General features: G+C 39.4%; 1 protein-coding gene across 2 annotated transcripts in view; it reads right to left on the bottom strand.

The window, feature by feature from the left end:
- ubr5 (ubiquitin protein ligase E3 component n-recognin 5) overlaps positions 1-18,353 on the bottom strand; it is a 62,118-nt gene that overhangs the window by 27,188 nt on the left and 16,577 nt on the right. For both annotated transcript variants that reach the window (XM_084385662.1, XM_084385663.1), the window contains exons 10-28: positions 18,193-18,312; positions 17,129-17,239; positions 12,523-12,677; positions 11,807-11,924; positions 10,655-10,839; positions 10,452-10,561; positions 7,401-7,513; positions 6,987-7,130; positions 6,151-6,262; positions 5,909-6,063; positions 5,614-5,811; positions 4,794-5,004; positions 3,749-3,875; positions 2,887-3,038; positions 2,704-2,799; positions 2,041-2,164; positions 1,860-1,957; positions 1,621-1,775; positions 245-336 (exon numbers count right to left, since the gene is read on the bottom strand). In XM_084385662.1, the coding sequence (XP_084241788.1) occupies positions 245-336; positions 1,621-1,775; positions 1,860-1,957; positions 2,041-2,164; positions 2,704-2,799; positions 2,887-3,038; positions 3,749-3,875; positions 4,794-5,004; positions 5,614-5,811; positions 5,909-6,063; positions 6,151-6,262; positions 6,987-7,130; positions 7,401-7,513; positions 10,452-10,561; positions 10,655-10,839; positions 11,807-11,924; positions 12,523-12,677; positions 17,129-17,239; positions 18,193-18,312 (2,576 nt within the window). The remainder of the gene's footprint in view (positions 1-244; positions 337-1,620; positions 1,776-1,859; positions 1,958-2,040; positions 2,165-2,703; positions 2,800-2,886; positions 3,039-3,748; positions 3,876-4,793; positions 5,005-5,613; positions 5,812-5,908; positions 6,064-6,150; positions 6,263-6,986; positions 7,131-7,400; positions 7,514-10,451; positions 10,562-10,654; positions 10,840-11,806; positions 11,925-12,522; positions 12,678-17,128; positions 17,240-18,192; positions 18,313-18,353) is intronic.

Genomic DNA, 18,353 nt, shown 5'->3' with positions numbered 1-18,353 from the left:
AGTTAGTTGCCAAGGCCATATTTCTATAGCTGGTGAGTGGTGGGGTATTTGGCACAATATGGCTGCCATCGCATCAGCATTTTGAGTGCAGAGAAAAGCACTATATAAATGTAACAAATTTGTATTACTATTATTATTATACATTTTAGATGACAATAACAACACTGGTTGCAATGCATTCAAGAATTTCCTACTTCCAGAAGGATGCATGTGGTGAAAATTAAAGTGTAAATTTTGCACTCACTTGCAGTCATGACCCTTGTGGCAAACCCTGGCGCATTCAGTGCAGCAGCAGAGTGACTCCAGCAGGCCACAAGTTCTGCACTCAAAGATATCCTGCAAACAGACAAGTTCTGTTAATCACACAGTGCCACTCTATAAAATCATTTAGATCAATGCTTCTCAACTATTTTTTAAAGGAACACTCCACCCATTTGCATTAAGCTTTGCAATGTTAGAAACCCAGTCATACTATTGAATGGTCGTGCAACATTTTCTCATTTTCCCCTGAGACGAGAGAAATCTGTATTTACCTCTTTACACTTCCTCCTACAATGACGCAAAAATCGTAATTTTGCGTCATTGTAGGAGGAAGTGTAAGAGGGGGGGGATTTCTGTTAAGACTACAAGCACTAGTTCCCACCCTTTCAAACCCACCCATAGGGGGTTGGACCTAATGCGCTAACAGACCTATCACAGATCAGTGCCAGTGCGTTTGATTTCACCGGCAGAAACCTGCATGTCCGGCCGTCGAGATCGTCCAGAGACTAGTTAGCTTTATTGTTTACAACTGCTCTCTAACCGGTAGGCGTGGCTTGGGAGTGGCCTCATAGAGCAGCGAAGCAAGTGCATTCTGGGAGTTGTTGTCTTTCATCCACATGAGCCAAAAATACATTTTCTGGCTTTTCTCAGTCTAGAAAGCTCCAAATTCAAAAATAATTTCACATTTCTTCTACATAAATGACCCAATTTAAATACACATTCATCTTTCCAGAGGTGGAGTGTCCCTTTAAGTGTAAAAAAATACATTTGAAAATATCTTTAAAAAAAATGTAGCAAAAAACCAAACAAATACATAAAAAGCATGCATTCATATATTTATGAATACATACACTTAATTCAGAACTTTGAAAATACATTTTAAATGTTTCTTAAATTGCAATGGTTGAGTTTAAGCAGACAGTAATTCATAACTCATCATGGTAAACACAAACCATGATTATACTTTCTGCAAATGAACCTGTATTTTAATGTCAACCCACTAGTTGAGAACCACTGATTTAGATTAATTACACTGGTGGCTTGGAATATCTTTGCTTTGCTTTGCTTATTGACCCTTTTCACATTTCCAGGGTTCTCAGCAGCAGTCATAGTTGGGCAAACGCCGATAGCAATGAACTGAAACTACAACAAATGCAATTTTTGTATTCCCATTTGCTCCAATATCAGAAGAAAAAGAGTTTGTTTTTTTGTAATTTACTGCCAAGCTGCTATAACACAAGTATAGCATTATAAATGTATATGACTTTTTTAAAAATTTTATTCTTTACTATATTTCCAATGTTGATAACTCAATCACAGTCTGTGTAAAGGGTCCATTGAAGGCTGTGGCGTTTGTACCTGGTTGATGTGTTCTGCTCCAGTCCAGGTGAAGCTGCAGGTGTCGTTACAGCACAGGACGTAGAGGGGAGAGTCATCTGGATTGGTGCCTGAAGGACAGATCATCTCCATGAACACAGACGCTGCATCCTCTTTCTCTCCAAGACCCGGTTCACCTGCGCAAGAACACAAGATCCTAAAGGTCTCTGAATGCTTTGAAACACGCATCTAATTTAGTTGAACTGCATCGATGTACTTACCTTTGGCTATTTTTTGTGCTGCTTCTAAAACAGTAATGGCTGCTGGGTAAGCTCTCCCACTCACCGCCAACATGAATGGAGTCATTCCACGAGCATCCCTACCAAACAACAGCAATACAAACACTCAAAGAGAGCTAACAGGAGATTGGCTATGATTTAGAGCTGCGGCAGGGCCACGTACTTGGCGGAGAGCAGCTCTCTTAAGTGAGGTCGCAGGACGACGCTGTCACACATTAGCTTCAGTATCAGGTGAGCGTTGGCCTTACGGTCTTTAGACTCCACTACTGATGGTTCAGATGAAGGTCCTTCAGAAGACACAAGAGAGATTGAAAACTTGCTAAAAAAAGCTTTAAATGATGGCACAGAGCAGTGGTTCTCGACTGGAGGGATCTTGACCCAAAAACGGGTTGCAGGTCTATTCTGAATCTCAGTATCAGGGTTAATATTGTTACTTAAAACCATAAAAACCATTTGGGTACTTGAAATAAAATATACATTAACTGAAATTATATACATACATCAGGCATGTGATTGGCTAAGGACAAAAAAGCAGGAAAATATACTGAGATTTTATCCAGCTATTGAAAGATGAAAAACTTTAACAGCCAATCAGAACCCATCCTGCTTTAAAAGCCCCAAGCATTCAAAGTGGCAGACGACAAATGCACTTATAAGCAGATCCATTAGTGTGGATGCTAATATAGTTATCTCTCTTGGAGTGAACGGCCCTTAACACGGTCTAATTGGGTCACCACTTGATGTCCAAAGTAAAATCTGGGTCCTGGAGGAAAAACAGCTGAGAACCACTGCCGTAGAGCTTCCTTTGGGAGGCCAGTTCACGTACCTGGGATGGTGGAAGTGCTGGGTCCCTGGTTGGTGCCTGTGGAAGCAGTGGTAAGGGAGCCCACTGCAGGGGCCAAGATGAAATCAATGTCACCGTCTAGCGGAGAAAATGGTTTTGTAAGACATCAGGCTAAATCGCATGCATGCAATATATCTGTTACGGCCCAAGAACAGCCGAACTCACCAGGATCCATTGGTGGAGGGTCTGGTACCCAGCTGGGAGGCGCAATAGGGGGTGAAACCGGGTCTTGGTGGTCGCTGGAGGAAGGGCCAGATTCGTGGCGGCCCAAACCTGCAGCGCGGAGGGAGCGCCTCATCATCTCTCTCAAACGCAAGCTGCAGAAACGAGAATAAAATCAAAAGTCAAATGACTGTACGTTATCGACAACCAAATATAAAGACTTGAACGGTATATTTTTATATAAACTTTATATACTGTTTGAGTTTTTATAAGCTCATGGGTTCGATTTCCTGTGAATACATGAACTGATAAAATGTATACCTTGACAGTGTTTCCACAGTTAACATATTTTTTTTAAGACTTTAAAATCTTTTTAAGGCACAAATAAAATTAAGACTGTATATCCATAAAGAGCAAACCCATTCAACCTCAAAATAGTATCTCAAGATTCTTTTATTTAATTGAACAGGTTGCAACACGACTAAGTTTAAAATACTCAAGACGCGTTTTATTCAATAAACATATGTATTGAAAGTGTCTAAAATAGACCAATACATACAAACTAGAGGTCTATCGATACTTGATTTTGCTGTTAAGATAATGTATTTAAAGGAAGGCAATAATAAGATTGTCGATGTTGCTCAAATATACTAAATGTGTTAATTTTTTTTAAATCTTTCTTTCCTGTGACAGGGCAACTCAGACACAAGCTATGAGAGTTTACAGTAAATTAAATGGCTGATATAATTTACTGTGTAACCTAAATACCAATAATATCAGGAAGAAGAATAAAAGAGTTTTTTTGTTTTTTAAATGCTCCTCATGTGAAATGCTTTTCTGTATCCCAGTGAATCTGAATACTGACCCCCGGCTGCTGGATGACCCTGTGCGGTTCCCGGAGCTGTTGCTGGATACCACTGAAATGGCATTGGCAATGGCCTCGACCGCAGAGAGCCTCTCAGCGAACGTGTTCCTTTCAGACCGCTCTGCTTCTGAAACACATCGTACAGCAATGAAGTCATCTCAGGCTGGCTTTCATAACCATCTAACATCAGCTGTGTTCCAAAACCTAATGTGCTGCCTCGCTTGTCATCTCAGAAAACAACTACAAATTGTCTATAAAGCTCCACGTTATAGTGATTGTCATCAATTAAAATAAATGTTTTATTAACTTGATTAAAAAAAAGTAACTTAATAAAAATTGTTCAACTAGAAAAACAAACATTATTTTTACATTTTAACATATATTTTTAAATAATGTCGACATTAATTGAAATTAAAAAAAAAAACTGAAATGAATAAACTACATAGACATTTAAAACAGTAAAAACGACAAAACAATAACATTTCTACAATAGTTTTTGGTTTAAAATAGAGATGATTTCATGATTCTGAATAGAAAACAAACAAAAAAACATGTAATTTACTAAAGGTTCTAACTAACAAAATGTTATTTTCTACATCAATTTAGAATAAAAAAAACAAAAAACTAATCGGTTTGAATGAATGATTCAATGACTCATTCACAAAGACTTCACTTGATTCATTACTGGATTAATTACCTCAAATGATTTATTCAATAAATAATCATTTTAACAGTCTCTCGTCACCACCTACCGGTGCAACAATGTAATAATTCCATCTTTATTTTAAGAGTCAAGCTACTTTCAAACGGTGATTTACTCTATTTTGGTCGCTAACGTATCCCAGTATTTCTGTGATAATTTGAATTACTGTAACAGAAATAATGATCCTGTGTGGTTGTTTGAAGCCGTTTCATATCTGAGGGTCAGTGGCAGAGCGAATCGTTGTCATTAAGGACTAAGATATCGTAACGAGACTACTATCTTTTAATGATTAATAATGTATATAAATGATACAAAAATAACGCTATAAAAATGCAAGCTTACCTTCCTCCTCCTTGGTTTCCTTGTTGCTGACGGGGAAGCAGACGGAGACGCAGGCGTGGAGGACGTTGCGGTTGCCGTCACAGCGGTGGCTCAGCAGAACATCGAGAGCGTGTGGGTTCTGCTCCAGTAGCATTGCTTGCTCCAGACTGATCAGGTACTGCCTGCACGCCTCGTAATCACAGCGCAGCACGTGCTGCATCAGCGTCTGCTTCTAAAACGCAAACAATATATTAACCGGAAATCAGGACTTAACTCGCATTCAGTCATCAAAAAAGAAAAAAAGTCTTAAATATCTTAAGTAGTTTTTATTTGGGGCTTAAGATGATTATTAAACTTCAAAAGGCAATGTTTTAATGCAATTAATATGAGCACTACACATTTTAAAGTTGTAAAAGTGATTTTTTTTACTCCCACATCTTTTTTTGAAAGAAAAGCTGGAAGTAGTAAATTTCTAAACATTTCATAACAGTCTTGGTGTATTTTGGGATTGCTCATAATTTAAAATCCTGCATTATGCAGATTATTTTGTTCTGATTAATTATTTGTGTTTTGGTTACTCAAAACTGTATCGGGCATTTTGTTTAATATTATTTATATATATATACAGTTTGAAACAGAAATTTAAAAATCTAGTTTACTTTTCGTGTTAAAAAAACATTAGTTTTGCTTGTAAATTTCTCCTCAATTAAGGAGAACCAATTATTTGATACATTTTAAAATGTACCCCTGAAGTTCTTTGTGCACTCCTAAATGTTTCTAATTAATGTTTCAATTTTTTAAATAACTAATGTCTATTCTTTAACAGGCTGGTGTAGTATACCTCCACAGCCATGATGATGATGGCTGCCTTCTTTTTGATTGTGGAGTTAGTGGGAAGGTTGGCAAGCGAGTGAACTCCCATGCCTAGACTGGCAATAGGCGGCAAGTCTAGCCAATCAGGGTCACGTATTCCACCCATACAGTCTTTAGCCATGGGATAAATGGTGCCGTTACCATCCCTCAAAATGATGGGACTCTCCTGAGGATATGCAAACATGAGAAAGTTAAAACAGGCAAGGAGAAATGGAAAGTCTCCTCAGGTGTATGAAACATATCAGGCTGTGTGATGGTCTCACCTGGCCAGCAGTGAAGATGGCCACATTACGCTCACTCTGGCCGAGAAAGGCCAGGTTACTGGTAGGGAAGTGATTCTCCTGCTCCGCTTTTCCGGTGGCCAAGTCAAAGACACAGTACCGTACCCAGCTGCCTGTTTTCAACACAGCATGAACTCCTGCAAGGACGCAAGACATCAGAGCCGTCAATGACAGGGCAAATTCACAACAAAATGAAGTCTGATGAATCTGAAAACAGTAGTCACCTTTGGAGTCAACATTCACAGCTAAAATTTCTGCTTTTTCTGGGATACAAAGTTTTTTAAGCGTGCGCTGAAAACAGTCTGGAACTTTTGGTGTTCCACCAGTTTTAACAACCTGTTCAAAAGGGGAACAAAAGTCTCTCAGTTAAAAATTCTGTCATGTTTGTTTTCATATTTCAATATCTATACAGACCAAAGGTTTTCAAACAGGGGTCCAGACACTTAAAATATATTTGTGATATATATAATTTTAATATATTTAAATACATATAAACATATTACAAATGCGTAACGCAATGAATTATTTATCGTTCACCAATATAACCATTCTGCTTTCAAAAGACTAGTAAGAAATCACGATTTTCATTGTGATTATTTTAAACTATTGACAAAACATTAACAATTAACAGTTTTGTGAAAAGAAAAAAAATATATATTAATCTCATATATATGCGGTCAACCAAATATTTTCCAGATCATATTTTAATAATTTGCTTCAGTATAATGATATTATAAAAGTAAATTTAAATATCTAAAACAGTATTTTTTATATATAAAATAATGTGGAAAACATACAAATGCCTTTATATTTTAGGAAGCTGTTCCCTCGCATAGAAATATTTAGGGTTCCTTGACATTCAAAATCTGATACAGCCAAATTTAACATATGCAACAATTAAAAATGACAATTCACAGCCTGATACTGTTTTAACAACAATAAATTAGACCTAAAATTGTCAATTTATAATCCATCAAAATGGCATTTTGAATTATCCACCAATGCTTTTTCAGATTCTGCAAATGACAGTGCACTTTTACAGCTGCAAGTGTGCGTTTACCTGTAGCTCATCTATTCTGAGCAGTCGACAGTCTTGCAGCAGTGAGGAGGGGTCAGAGTCAGTGGGAGCTGCGCTCTGGCTGCTCACGCTGCTCGACGTCCCTGGAAATTTCACAGCAACATATGCACCATCGACTTTTAGCACCTTGAGTTCAAAAGAGAGAACTGTTGCAAATGAGGTGTAATAGCAAAGCATCACACACAGAGCAGAGATAAAACAGACAGGAACATCAAGTGTAAAAACACAGTATACTTATATAAATGTCATCTATTATAACTGGAAATTCTTATTACGTGAAAAGGTTTATGCATTGCAAAAATGAGGATAATAATTAAGCACAGTGGAGAAATATAATTCGCTTGTAGTTATGGTCTCCACTGGATCAAGCTGGCCGACGTGTACGCCTGCACCCACCTTTCCCACGGGGACGTTTTTAACGTCCTCCACGAAAACGACCTCTCGTAGAGGCCACTGCTCCTCATTCACCTTCTCCTCTTCTTTTGGAGCCGGTGTTGAGCGTCTTCGCTCTGTAGCACAGCAGGTCATCGGTTAGCAAAGACAACACTGCAGCCGCAATCTTAGTATCTTTTGGCATCTCGCAAAAGATCAAACATGAATGTTTAAACGGCTCTAGTTAAAGCCAGCTGTAAGCTGAAACTCTATTACGGCAAGCCACCACTGGGTAAAAAAAAATAACTAATAGATATCGCAAAGCTTTCCCAGTGGATTGATAACATTAGGAATTGGAAAAAAATAGATATATTACAAGTTTTCTGAAATCACATATTTAAATATGTAAATTACACATTATCCAATGAAATATGCAGTAATTTGCATACATTTACTGAACAGAAATCAGAAATAAAGCTTGGATTTGGCGAGTTTCAAAATTCCTGTTACATTTTGTTGACATATTAGAGTCAATGTTTTTAACAAGGGATTTCTGATATCACTTTTTAAAGGGATAGTTCGCCCCAAAAATGATATTTAACCCATGATTTACTCACCCTCAAGCCGTTCGAGATGCATATGTCAATCTTTTTTCAGACGAACATATTTTCAGTTATTTTAGAAAATGTCTTAGATCTTTCAGTGGTTATAATGTGAAGCAATGGGGTCCAGCTGCTTCAAGACCGAAAATGTGCATGCATCCTTCACAAAAGTAATCCATCCGGCTCCAGGGGGATAAACGAAGGCCTTCCGAGGGTAATCCGTGCGGTTTTGTCGTAAAAATATACATATTTAAAACTTTACAAACGAAAATAACTGGCTTCCGGTGGCGGTCGGCGCGCGTTCATGGAGATGGAAGCGTCGTGACGTAGAACGAACGTGACAGCGCAGCCAGAGAGCAGAGCAAAACAAAACTCTACGTTCGTTCTACGTCACGACGCTTCCAATATGTATATTTTTACGACAAAACCGCACGGATTACCCTCAGAAGGCCTTCGTTTATCCCCCTGGAGCCGGATGGATTACTTTTGTGAAGGATGCATGCACATTTTCGGTCTTGAATCAGCTGGAACCCATAGCTTCACATTATAACCACTGAAAGATCGAAGACATTTTCTAAAATAACTGAAAATGTGTTCGTCTGAAAAAAGATTGACATATGCATCTCGAACGGCTTGAGGGTGAGTAAATCATGGCTTAAATATCATTTTTGGCGAACTATCCCTTTAAATCACTCCAGAAAAAAATAAATGTCACCATGTTTTTAGGAATAAAATGTATAAAACCAGGCGAATGATATATGAACAAACCCTCCAGTAAAAAACCCTTGAGAATGCAGATAAGAATAAAACTGTAAAGTCTGGCGTATGAAAAGCTGCTGAAGTGGAGATTTCTGACTGAAGACGACGTAACAGATACGTGCTGCAAATTAAAAAGAGTGCAATAAAATAAACACTTAATTTATTCTGCATGTTTTATTTTCGCTAGTCTGAATAAATATTACGAAAAGCCGAATTGTCATTAAACTACGTGTGCATTTAAAAAGAAAAATGTGTGGAAGGTAGGTGTGTAACGATACACAAAACTGACGGTTCACGGTTTTGAAGTCTCGGTTCGGTTCATCTAGGTTCATTTAGGTGGGGTTGGGGGTTTAGAAAGCTAAAATTGTTTTTTTTTTTTTTTTAACAGTGCTTTAATTAACAAATTATGTCCTTGTCTTTAAATTAGTTCAATTACAAGTAAACGTTTCGCAGGGATAAAAATCATCTGCTAATGCTGTAAACTATATAGGAGCCCTTACTTGCACATTACTATAACATTAAAGCTTAACAACAGAGCCTAGACTTTTAGCCTAAATTCGGTTGCTATTTATTTTTTAGAGATAATAATAATCAACACTCAAGTAACAAATTGTATGAAAACATGTAAACTGCACATTAGGGAATTTTTACATTAACATATGTTTTTACTCTAATTTATTATTGAAATATAATCATTTACACAGTTGCTGTCATTTTCATGACAGATATTTTAAACATACATTAAATAATCAAGATGTCATCAACAGGTTAAATAAAATATAATATATAGGCTAATATAGGGCATTTATTTAGTGAAAGAGTTCATTTCCTTAGCAAACCAACAAGCTGTGGACACTGAATGACTTGCCTGAGGTAACTGTTAAATAAAGCTATGTGAAAAACTAAGCGTTTTATTGACGTATTTCCGCTGTTGAAACAATGACTGAGCGATTACACGAGTTATGATGCCTTTCAGTAAGTATACTGTATCTTTCAACATACCTTCAGGTGTCCATTCATGTTTATTCTGTAACTGAGGAAAAGAATCACGTTTACTCACGCTCCGCGCTGCCACTTGAAATGAGGAGCCTAGTAGCAGCTAGCCTACGGTGATCTGTCACGCCACATCAAAGAGCGCCAAAACGACATTTAATGTTTGAATTCCGTGATCAAATAGACAGAATTTGAAAGATTACACCTTGCTTATTATCGAAAGTAACAAAACACTGAGCTTATTGCGATTAAATGTGGTTAATGGTGGTTAGGCAACAACGCTGTATTCGTTGTGTACACATAAGACATGAGGTCCAATGAGCTGGGACAGCAGGGGGCGGGGCAGGGCAGCAGGGGGCGGGGCGGTCGTGTTCGGTACGCCATGAGAGTATCGCGATTCGTATCGTGGGTGGTGTATCGTGGTTTTTCGGTTCGGTTCGAATATCGTTACACCCCTAGTGGAAGGCCACGAGAGTAAAGCGAAACAAACATGTTATACATGCACACAAACCAAATCAACAAAACTGCAGCACACGCCTAATTGGGAAGTTAACCATTTAATTTAAAACTGATTCTGGGCCATCGTTATTGTCAAGCCATGACTAGAACACTTATACTACAGAAAAAGTAGCATAATGACAGTGGAAATGCACAGGGTAGTTTTTGGGCCCATATAAACCCTGTACAACAGCTTGTGGTTTTAGCGATTCAGTGTACATACTATAGGGCAGAGAAGCACTGCTAGCGATGGAGGAAGTGTCACTGCATGTGGACGCTGGTGAGGGCGGAGGGCCCATTTCCGTCTTCACCAGCTCTGGCTTACTCTCAGTCCTGACGACAAGAACAAGCACACTCATCAGCATCTTATTTTTAGCATAAATACCTCGGTGCAGGTGTATGGCAATAGAAAAACAGCCATCTTACTTGGTCTCCTGTGTCTTGGTGTTCTTCTCCATGTTTTTCAGGCTCTCGGGTGAGCGGAGCTGGAAGCGGCAGCTGTCGTTCATGTTCCACACGGACTCCAGCAGGACGCCCACTTTAGGGATCCCCGCGTTCACGGAGAAGGCCACGGCACCAGCGTGATATAGAGGGTTATTCCTCAGGCACACCTAAGTGAAGAAAAAAAAATCTCGTTTTATCATACTGTAATATCGCAAATGCAATTAATCGTTCAGCCCTATCTCAGATCGCAGCTTTGCAGTGTTAAGATACAATTTTATCAACAACAACAAATTTCATTAGTAACCTGTAGCCTATAGTATTCTGATTGATTGACTGATTGATTGATTGATTAAATAAATTCAAGTTTTTAACAAAAGATGACAAGGCGCGTTTCCATTACAGATTTGCGCAAAACTTTTGCGATTTTTTCTAAATGTCGACAAAAAAACGATTGCGAAATGACGGTGTTTTCATTAACCGATGTTATGCGACTAAAACTTCATTTTTTCCTCTTGCAATCAGTAAAATCATTCCAAAATGGAGGTTTATGTACTAATCCCAGGCACTGCACTTGCCATTATTATTATTATTATTAATCGAAGGAGATGTATGTGTGTTTTCCAAGCATTAATGGTAAGGAACGACCCTTAAACTTGTGAGCGGCACATATGAGGTGTTTCTGGGTGTTTCTCCCTCAGATCTGCTTCGAGGTCTTGATTGTGGCATTTATTTGAGGTTTAGAATCCATTATTCCCGTAATAATTTTGTCTTATATGAATTTAATAAAGAGCTCTGTCTCGTATTCTGTCCAAACACACCACGTCATCTACGTCAGGTGACCTTTAAATGTGCAAAAACAGTTTCCATTGCAGTTTTGCGAAATATTTCTTTTTCGAATTGCCTGGAAAACCACCTCATGCGAGCCTAAAAACTTTTTTGCGATAAACGGGAGTTTTTGCGTAAATTACGTATTTCCATTAAGCGTATTTTCAATGCGCAATTTCAATTTGCGCAATTTGAAGAGTAATGGAAACGCGGCTACTGATACATTTAATGAGGTAATTCTAAAAAAAAAACTGAATTCTACAAATAAAGTACATTTATTTCTGACCTCCACCAAAGCATGATCCTCACCTGAGTTCCTACTGTGATGTTGGGTATAGAAGAGATGCCTGCACTAGACTTTGGCTTCTTGTTCTTGGCTCTGGCCTTTTCAAGCATCTTTTTTCGCTGACTAAAAGGCACAACACCCCTGGAGGAAAAAGAAATTCAGAATGTATTCACAGATCACAAGCACGATAGCTCAAAACCAGGGCTACACGATAAACTGAAATAAGCCAAAATTCGCGTTATGGTTTGTGTGATTATCAAATCTCGAAGGCTGCCATTTTAATTAAATAAATATATGCACTGTGTGTTTCAGAGTGAAGTGTGGCACTGTTCATTCACACGCGAGCAGCTCATTCGCCGTTGTTCGCAGCCTCTCAAAGTGGCTCATTTCGCAGTAAACGCTACATGCAAACTTCATCTCTGCATCTACTCTGAGTTTGAGTCACTTTAATGTGCATTTGGGAACACGTGCCAACCACCTGCCCAAACTTGTAATGAGAAGCAATGTTTGAAAATAAACAATTAAGACATACATAAATAAATATTACAGTTGTAATGTAAAAAAAAATATTTATATTAAACTGTAACATATATATATTTATATTATTTTTCTTAAATACAAATTTAGTATTTTTTATATTTTTTATTTAGAAATAATTATCCAGCCCCCAGGAGTGTCCACAATATAAATCTGGCCCCCTTTAAAAAAAAAGGTTTGGACACCCCTGCTGTAAACTCACCACCAGTAAAGGCTGCTCTCCAGCTGAGCGCAGGTATACAGGGCACAGCAGTGCAGAGAGACAATGCGCTCTCCCTGCAGCTCTGGGAACGTTTGTGCTCCATGTTCTAGTTTAGCAGCAACAGTGCTCAGAGTTTCATCCACCCATGTCGCCACCTACACAATACAGATTGGTTAATGGAAATTTGAGGTCTGAGGACATTTTTGGTACGAGACTGTGCATCATTGATTTATGCAACCGGCTCTTGCACAATCTTAGGTTACACTTTATTTTAATGTGTCCTTGTTACAATGATATTACTTAGTACTTAAATCTATAAATTAACTACATGAGCTTATTATAGGGTCAGGTTTGATTAACGGTTAGTTATATGTAATTGTGCATAATTTATAGTTATTACTATAGTAACTACAAGTGTAACAAAGAAAGTAAAATAAAGTGTGACCCAATCTTACTGTATCAGCTCTTGTCATATGATTTTCTTCTCACCCACTCTCATAAAATGTCAGTAACACTTTACAATAAGGTCCATTAGTTAATGTTAATGCATTACTTAACATTAACAATGAGAAATACAGTATTTATTAATCGGTTACTTCATTTCCATTAAATAATATAAACAGATACACATTTAAATTTCAATAATGTTTTAGAAAATGATGAAATTAACATTAATTTCATTATATATTAGATATTAGATCCAAGATGGCGGCGCGAGTACATCGCGAGGCTCGCGGTCTCTCCAGATTCTGTAATTTAGCAGTATTTTTCTTGCTCATTTCGGGTCTGTTCGTCCAGAACAGTTGTGCCTTAACATCGTACACCCAAGGTGAGCTTTTGGATATTGGTTTGCGAATTTCCGACAGTTTTATGGACAACCTTCGACTCCTTCCTGAGATCGCCAGATCACCCGAGGCTATGCACTCTGCCCGGCCGGGCGGAAGTGCTCGCAGGCGCCGGCGAGATCGTAAACAAAGGCGGGGGAAGCGCGGAGGACTAAGAGCTAAGCTAAAGCTAACACCACACCGGCTCTCTTTACCCAGCATTTTCCTTGCCAATGTACGGTCGCTGTTGAACAAAATGGAGGAGATTCGACTCAACATCACATACAGCAAGAGACTTTTGAACTGTAATGTTCTAATTTTCACGGAAACATGGTTAAACAGCGGAATACCGGACAACGCTATTGAGCTAGCGGGACGCCATACATTCCGGGCGGATAGAACATTACATGGCTCCGGTAAGACCAGAGGTGGTGGATTGTGCATTTACATTAACAAAGCTTGGTGCACAAACTCTGCTATTGTTGGGAGACATTGTTCAGCTAACCTTGAGTTTCTCATGGTTAAATGTAGACCGTTTTATCTACCGCGGGAGTTCACTTCCACTATTATAACTGCAGCCTATATTCCCCCGGATGCTGATGCCAAGTTTGCTATGAAAGAACTTCACGCAGCCATCAGTAAACAACAGACCGTTCACCCGGAAGCTGCGTTTATTGTTGCGGGTGATTTTAATCATTCAAACTTAAAGTCAGTGCTACCGAAATTTCACCAGCATGTTTCCTGTCACACCAGAGGAAACAAAACCTTAGACCATGTTTACACAAACATGGCTGAAGCTTACGTCGCGACACCCCTCCCCCACTTGGGACAGTCAGATCACCTTTCTTTGTTCCTCACCCCCAAATATGCACCTCTGATCAATCGCGTGAAGCCATCAGTGAAGACCATCAAGGTGTGGCCTGCGGGGGCAGATTTCTCACTCCAGGAAAGGTTTCTACACACAGACTGGAGTATGTTTGCTTCTCAAGCCACCAGTGGCTCTCACACGGACATTGACTGCTACACCTCCTCTGTACTGGATTATATTAATACCACCATTGACAGTGTCACAACCCAGAAGCAGATCACCACATACCCAAATCAGAAGCCATGGATGAACAGGGAAGTGCGACTCCTATTGAAGACACGCAATACTGCCTTCAGATCAGGAGATGCACAAGCCTATAGCACATCCAGAGCAAATCTGAAAAGGGGCATCAAAGAGGCCAAGCACTGCTACAAGCTTAAGATAGAGGGACACTTTTCCAACGCTGACCCTCGGCGCATGTGGCAGGGCATTCAGGCCATCAGTGACTACAAACCCTCTCACTCCACCCCCGCAGCCACTGATGTCAACTTCCTGAACGAGCTAAATGACTTTTATGCTCGCTTTGAAAGAGACAACAGAGAAACTGCCACCAAGCTCAAATCCTCAGCTGACCACCCACCGATCACACTCTCCTCCACAGATGTCTGCAATGCACTGAGCAGGATCAGCGCGCACAAGGCTGCTGGACCAGACAACATCCCTGGACGCGTACTCAGGGCATGTGCGGAGCAGCTCGCTGGGGTTTTTACAGACATTTTCAACCTGTCTCTTGCCCAAGCAACTGTACCAACATGCTTTAAATGCACTTCCATTGTGCCAGTGCCAAAACACTCCAGCCCGAAGTGCCTTAATGACTACCGCCCTGTAGCACTCACACCCATCGTAATGAAGTGCTTTGAGCGGCTGGTCCTGGCACACCTAAAAGACTCTCTACCATCCACATTGGACTCACACCAGTTTGCCTACCGTAGCAATAGGAGCACAGAGGATGCAGTCTCCATGGCACTGCACTCTGTGCTCACACATCTGGACAATAAGAACACTTATGCACGCATGCTGTTTGTTGACTTCAGCTCAGCATTCAACACTGTCATCCCAACTAAGTTAATAGCCAAACTTGGAGACCTGGGCTTCAACACCTCCATGTGCAACTGGATTTTGGACTTCTTGACCAACAGACCCCAGAATGTTCGATCAGGCTCCAACTGCTCCACATCCATCACACTCAACACTGGTGTACCACAGGGCTGTGTGCTAAGCCCGTTCCTCTACTCCCTCTTCACCTCCGACTGCAAGCCTGTGTACGGATCTAATTCCATCGTCAAGTTTGCGGACGACACTACGGTGATTGGTCTCATCAGCAACAACGATGAGACTGCCTATAGGGAGGAGATCAAGCACCTGGCCACATGGTGCACCGAAAATAACCAGCTCCTCAACACCACCAAAACGAAGGAGCTCATCGTGGACTTCAGGAAAGTGTCAAGAGGCACACACGACACCATCCACATCAATGGAATGGCTGTTGAGCGTGTCTCCAGTTTCAAGTTCCTGGGGACCCACATCTCGGCGGACATGACCTGGACAACCAACACCTCCAGCCTGGTCAAGAAGGCTCACCAGCGCCTCTTCTTCCTGAGGACACTGAGGAAGAATCAGCTTTCCTCCACTATCCTGGTGAACTTCTATCGCTGTGCAATAGAAAGCATCCTGACCAACTGTGCTACAGTGTGGTATGGGAGCTGTTCTGTTGCAGAGCGCAAGGCACTGCAGCGGGTGGTGAAAACCGCCCAGCGCATCACTGGGACTCCACTACCTGCCATCGAGCACATCCAGAGGAAACGCTGTCTGCATCGAGCTCGCAGCATCCTTAAGGACTCCTCTCACCCAGCCCACAGACTGTTTTCTCTCCTGCCCTCCGGCAGGCGTTTCAGGTGCCTCCGGACCAGGACCAGCAGACTAAAGAACAGTTTTTTCCCCAGAGCTGTCTCTTTATTAAACTCTAACCCTCATTGATCCCACTCCCCTTATATACTGATTGACTCTCCTCTCCCTCCTCACACCTGCCTCCATTTTGTTATTTGCAATACTATAATGTTAATTTGCACTGCTGACTGTTATTACAGTAACAACTGTTTACATATGCATCTTGCACTACTACCTTGACTGGAATATGCTCATTTGCACTGCCGACTGTTTATTTACAGTACCGACTGTTATATATACATTGCAATATCGTACCTTAACTGTAATATGCAATTACTTTCCACTGCACTCACTCGGATAGCTTCTGTCCAAACTTTATTTGCACTACTTTAAATCCATTGTTATACTGCTCATTAGCCTAACTTATACATATATCTATTTGTAAAATTCTGTTTATAGTAATATCCATCTGTATATTATGCTCACATTCTGTTTATAGTAACAGCCATCTGTATATATATTCATAGTACATATCTATCTGTAAAATTATGTTTATAGTAACAGCCATCTGTATATTATATTCAGTACATATCTATCTGTAAACATTCTGTTTATAGTAATAGCCATCTGTATATTATTATATTCAGTACATATCTAGCTGTAAATTCTGTTCACAGTAAGAGTTATCTGTATATTATATTCATAGGACAATCTATCTGTAAATTTTTGTTTATAATAGTATTCAACTCTATATTTATTCAGTACATATCCATGTTCTGCACTTATGAACCACTGTATATCCTGCACTTGCTGCTATTGCACTTCTGGTTAGACCTAAACTGCATTTCGTTGCCTTGTACCTGTACTTGTGTAATGACAATAAAGTTGAATCTAATCTAATCTAATCTAATTAAGATTAATAAATGCTTTAGAAGGATTTTCATTGTTAGTTCATGTTAACTAACGTAGTTAACTAATGTTAACAAATGGAACCTTTTTGTAAAGTGATATCACAATGTCGTCTTACCTTGTTATTCTCGGTGGCCACAGTGGCTCGGATACTGTTGGCAGACAGGTGGGTGATCTTTTCATTGGTCAAGCCAAGGAAAGGGACACGGGGGTGATGTATAGAAGGATTCTACGAGAGCACAAAAGATTTGAGATTTATCAAATTCAGTAGTGACCAGTGTCAAGTCAAGTCACTTTTATTTATATAGTGCTTTGTACAATACAGATTGTTTCAAAGAAGCTTTACAGTAATAAACAAAAGTAATAATCAATGATGCAAACAAAATTCTGCGATACATGTAGTCTACGATATCATCGCAATTGTTGTTTTAACGATAAGCTATCTGACATTATCGAGTACATCCCTCACAAAAACACACCCAGACAGTGCACGCAAACACTACGCGCTTTAGTCTAGTAGGTTACACTAATGTGCGTGTGCATTAACAGTGACTTGCTGCCACCTACTGGTGGCTTTAATTTCCTATTTAACGTATCTTTTCATTTTTAAAATAAATATAAATATTCAAAACATCAAATCATTATTTATGCATTTGTTATGCAGGTTAAATGCATTAATGTTCCTATGGGCTGCATTAAACGGCCTGTGTAAATGCATCTAAATGTCACTTCAGATGCAGATTCTGTGTTTCTTATGCATTGCAAAGATTATGTTGATACCGATTTCATTTTGATTGGCAACAGCCCTATTGTGTGTATTATTCTAATTGAATTTATTTATTAAATGTAAGAATTTTGAAACAAAGATGATGCATACATTTAATTAGGTCAGAAAAAATGGCTTTATAAAAAGTAAAATGCCCATAAAAGGTAAAAATAAATTTTAACTTATTAAAAAAGGTCATTTCTGTCACGGATGTTAACTGACCACCGCGCAGAATATGAATAATATCAAAAACTTTAGGAGTCAGCTGTTCACGGCAGTCCTAAACCTGCCAAAGGTACCAACACAATAAACACACTGCAAAATATCGTCTAATTATCGTTAGAGAAAATCCCAGAAAATAGAGATATAATAAAAAAAATAGTTCAATCTAGTCTGATATGCATTGCCAATCTTACTTGTGCATTTCTGTAAGGTTCAGGCTCATTCCACTTCCACTGGTAGAGTTCTCCTTTGGTACTGACGGCAATCAGTTCCGAGTACAAAGCCCCGATGCTGACAAACTTTGTTACATAGTCCTAGAGGATCACACAACCAAGGATACAGAACTCAGCAACTA

The sequence above is a fragment of the Rutilus rutilus genome (assembly GCF_951802725.1).
Source record: "Rutilus rutilus genome assembly, chromosome: 17".
NCBI lineage: Eukaryota > Metazoa > Chordata > Actinopteri > Cypriniformes > Leuciscidae > Rutilus > Rutilus rutilus.
The sequence above is the reverse complement of the archived record's forward strand: the minus strand, read 5'-3'. Positions and strand labels throughout refer to the sequence as shown.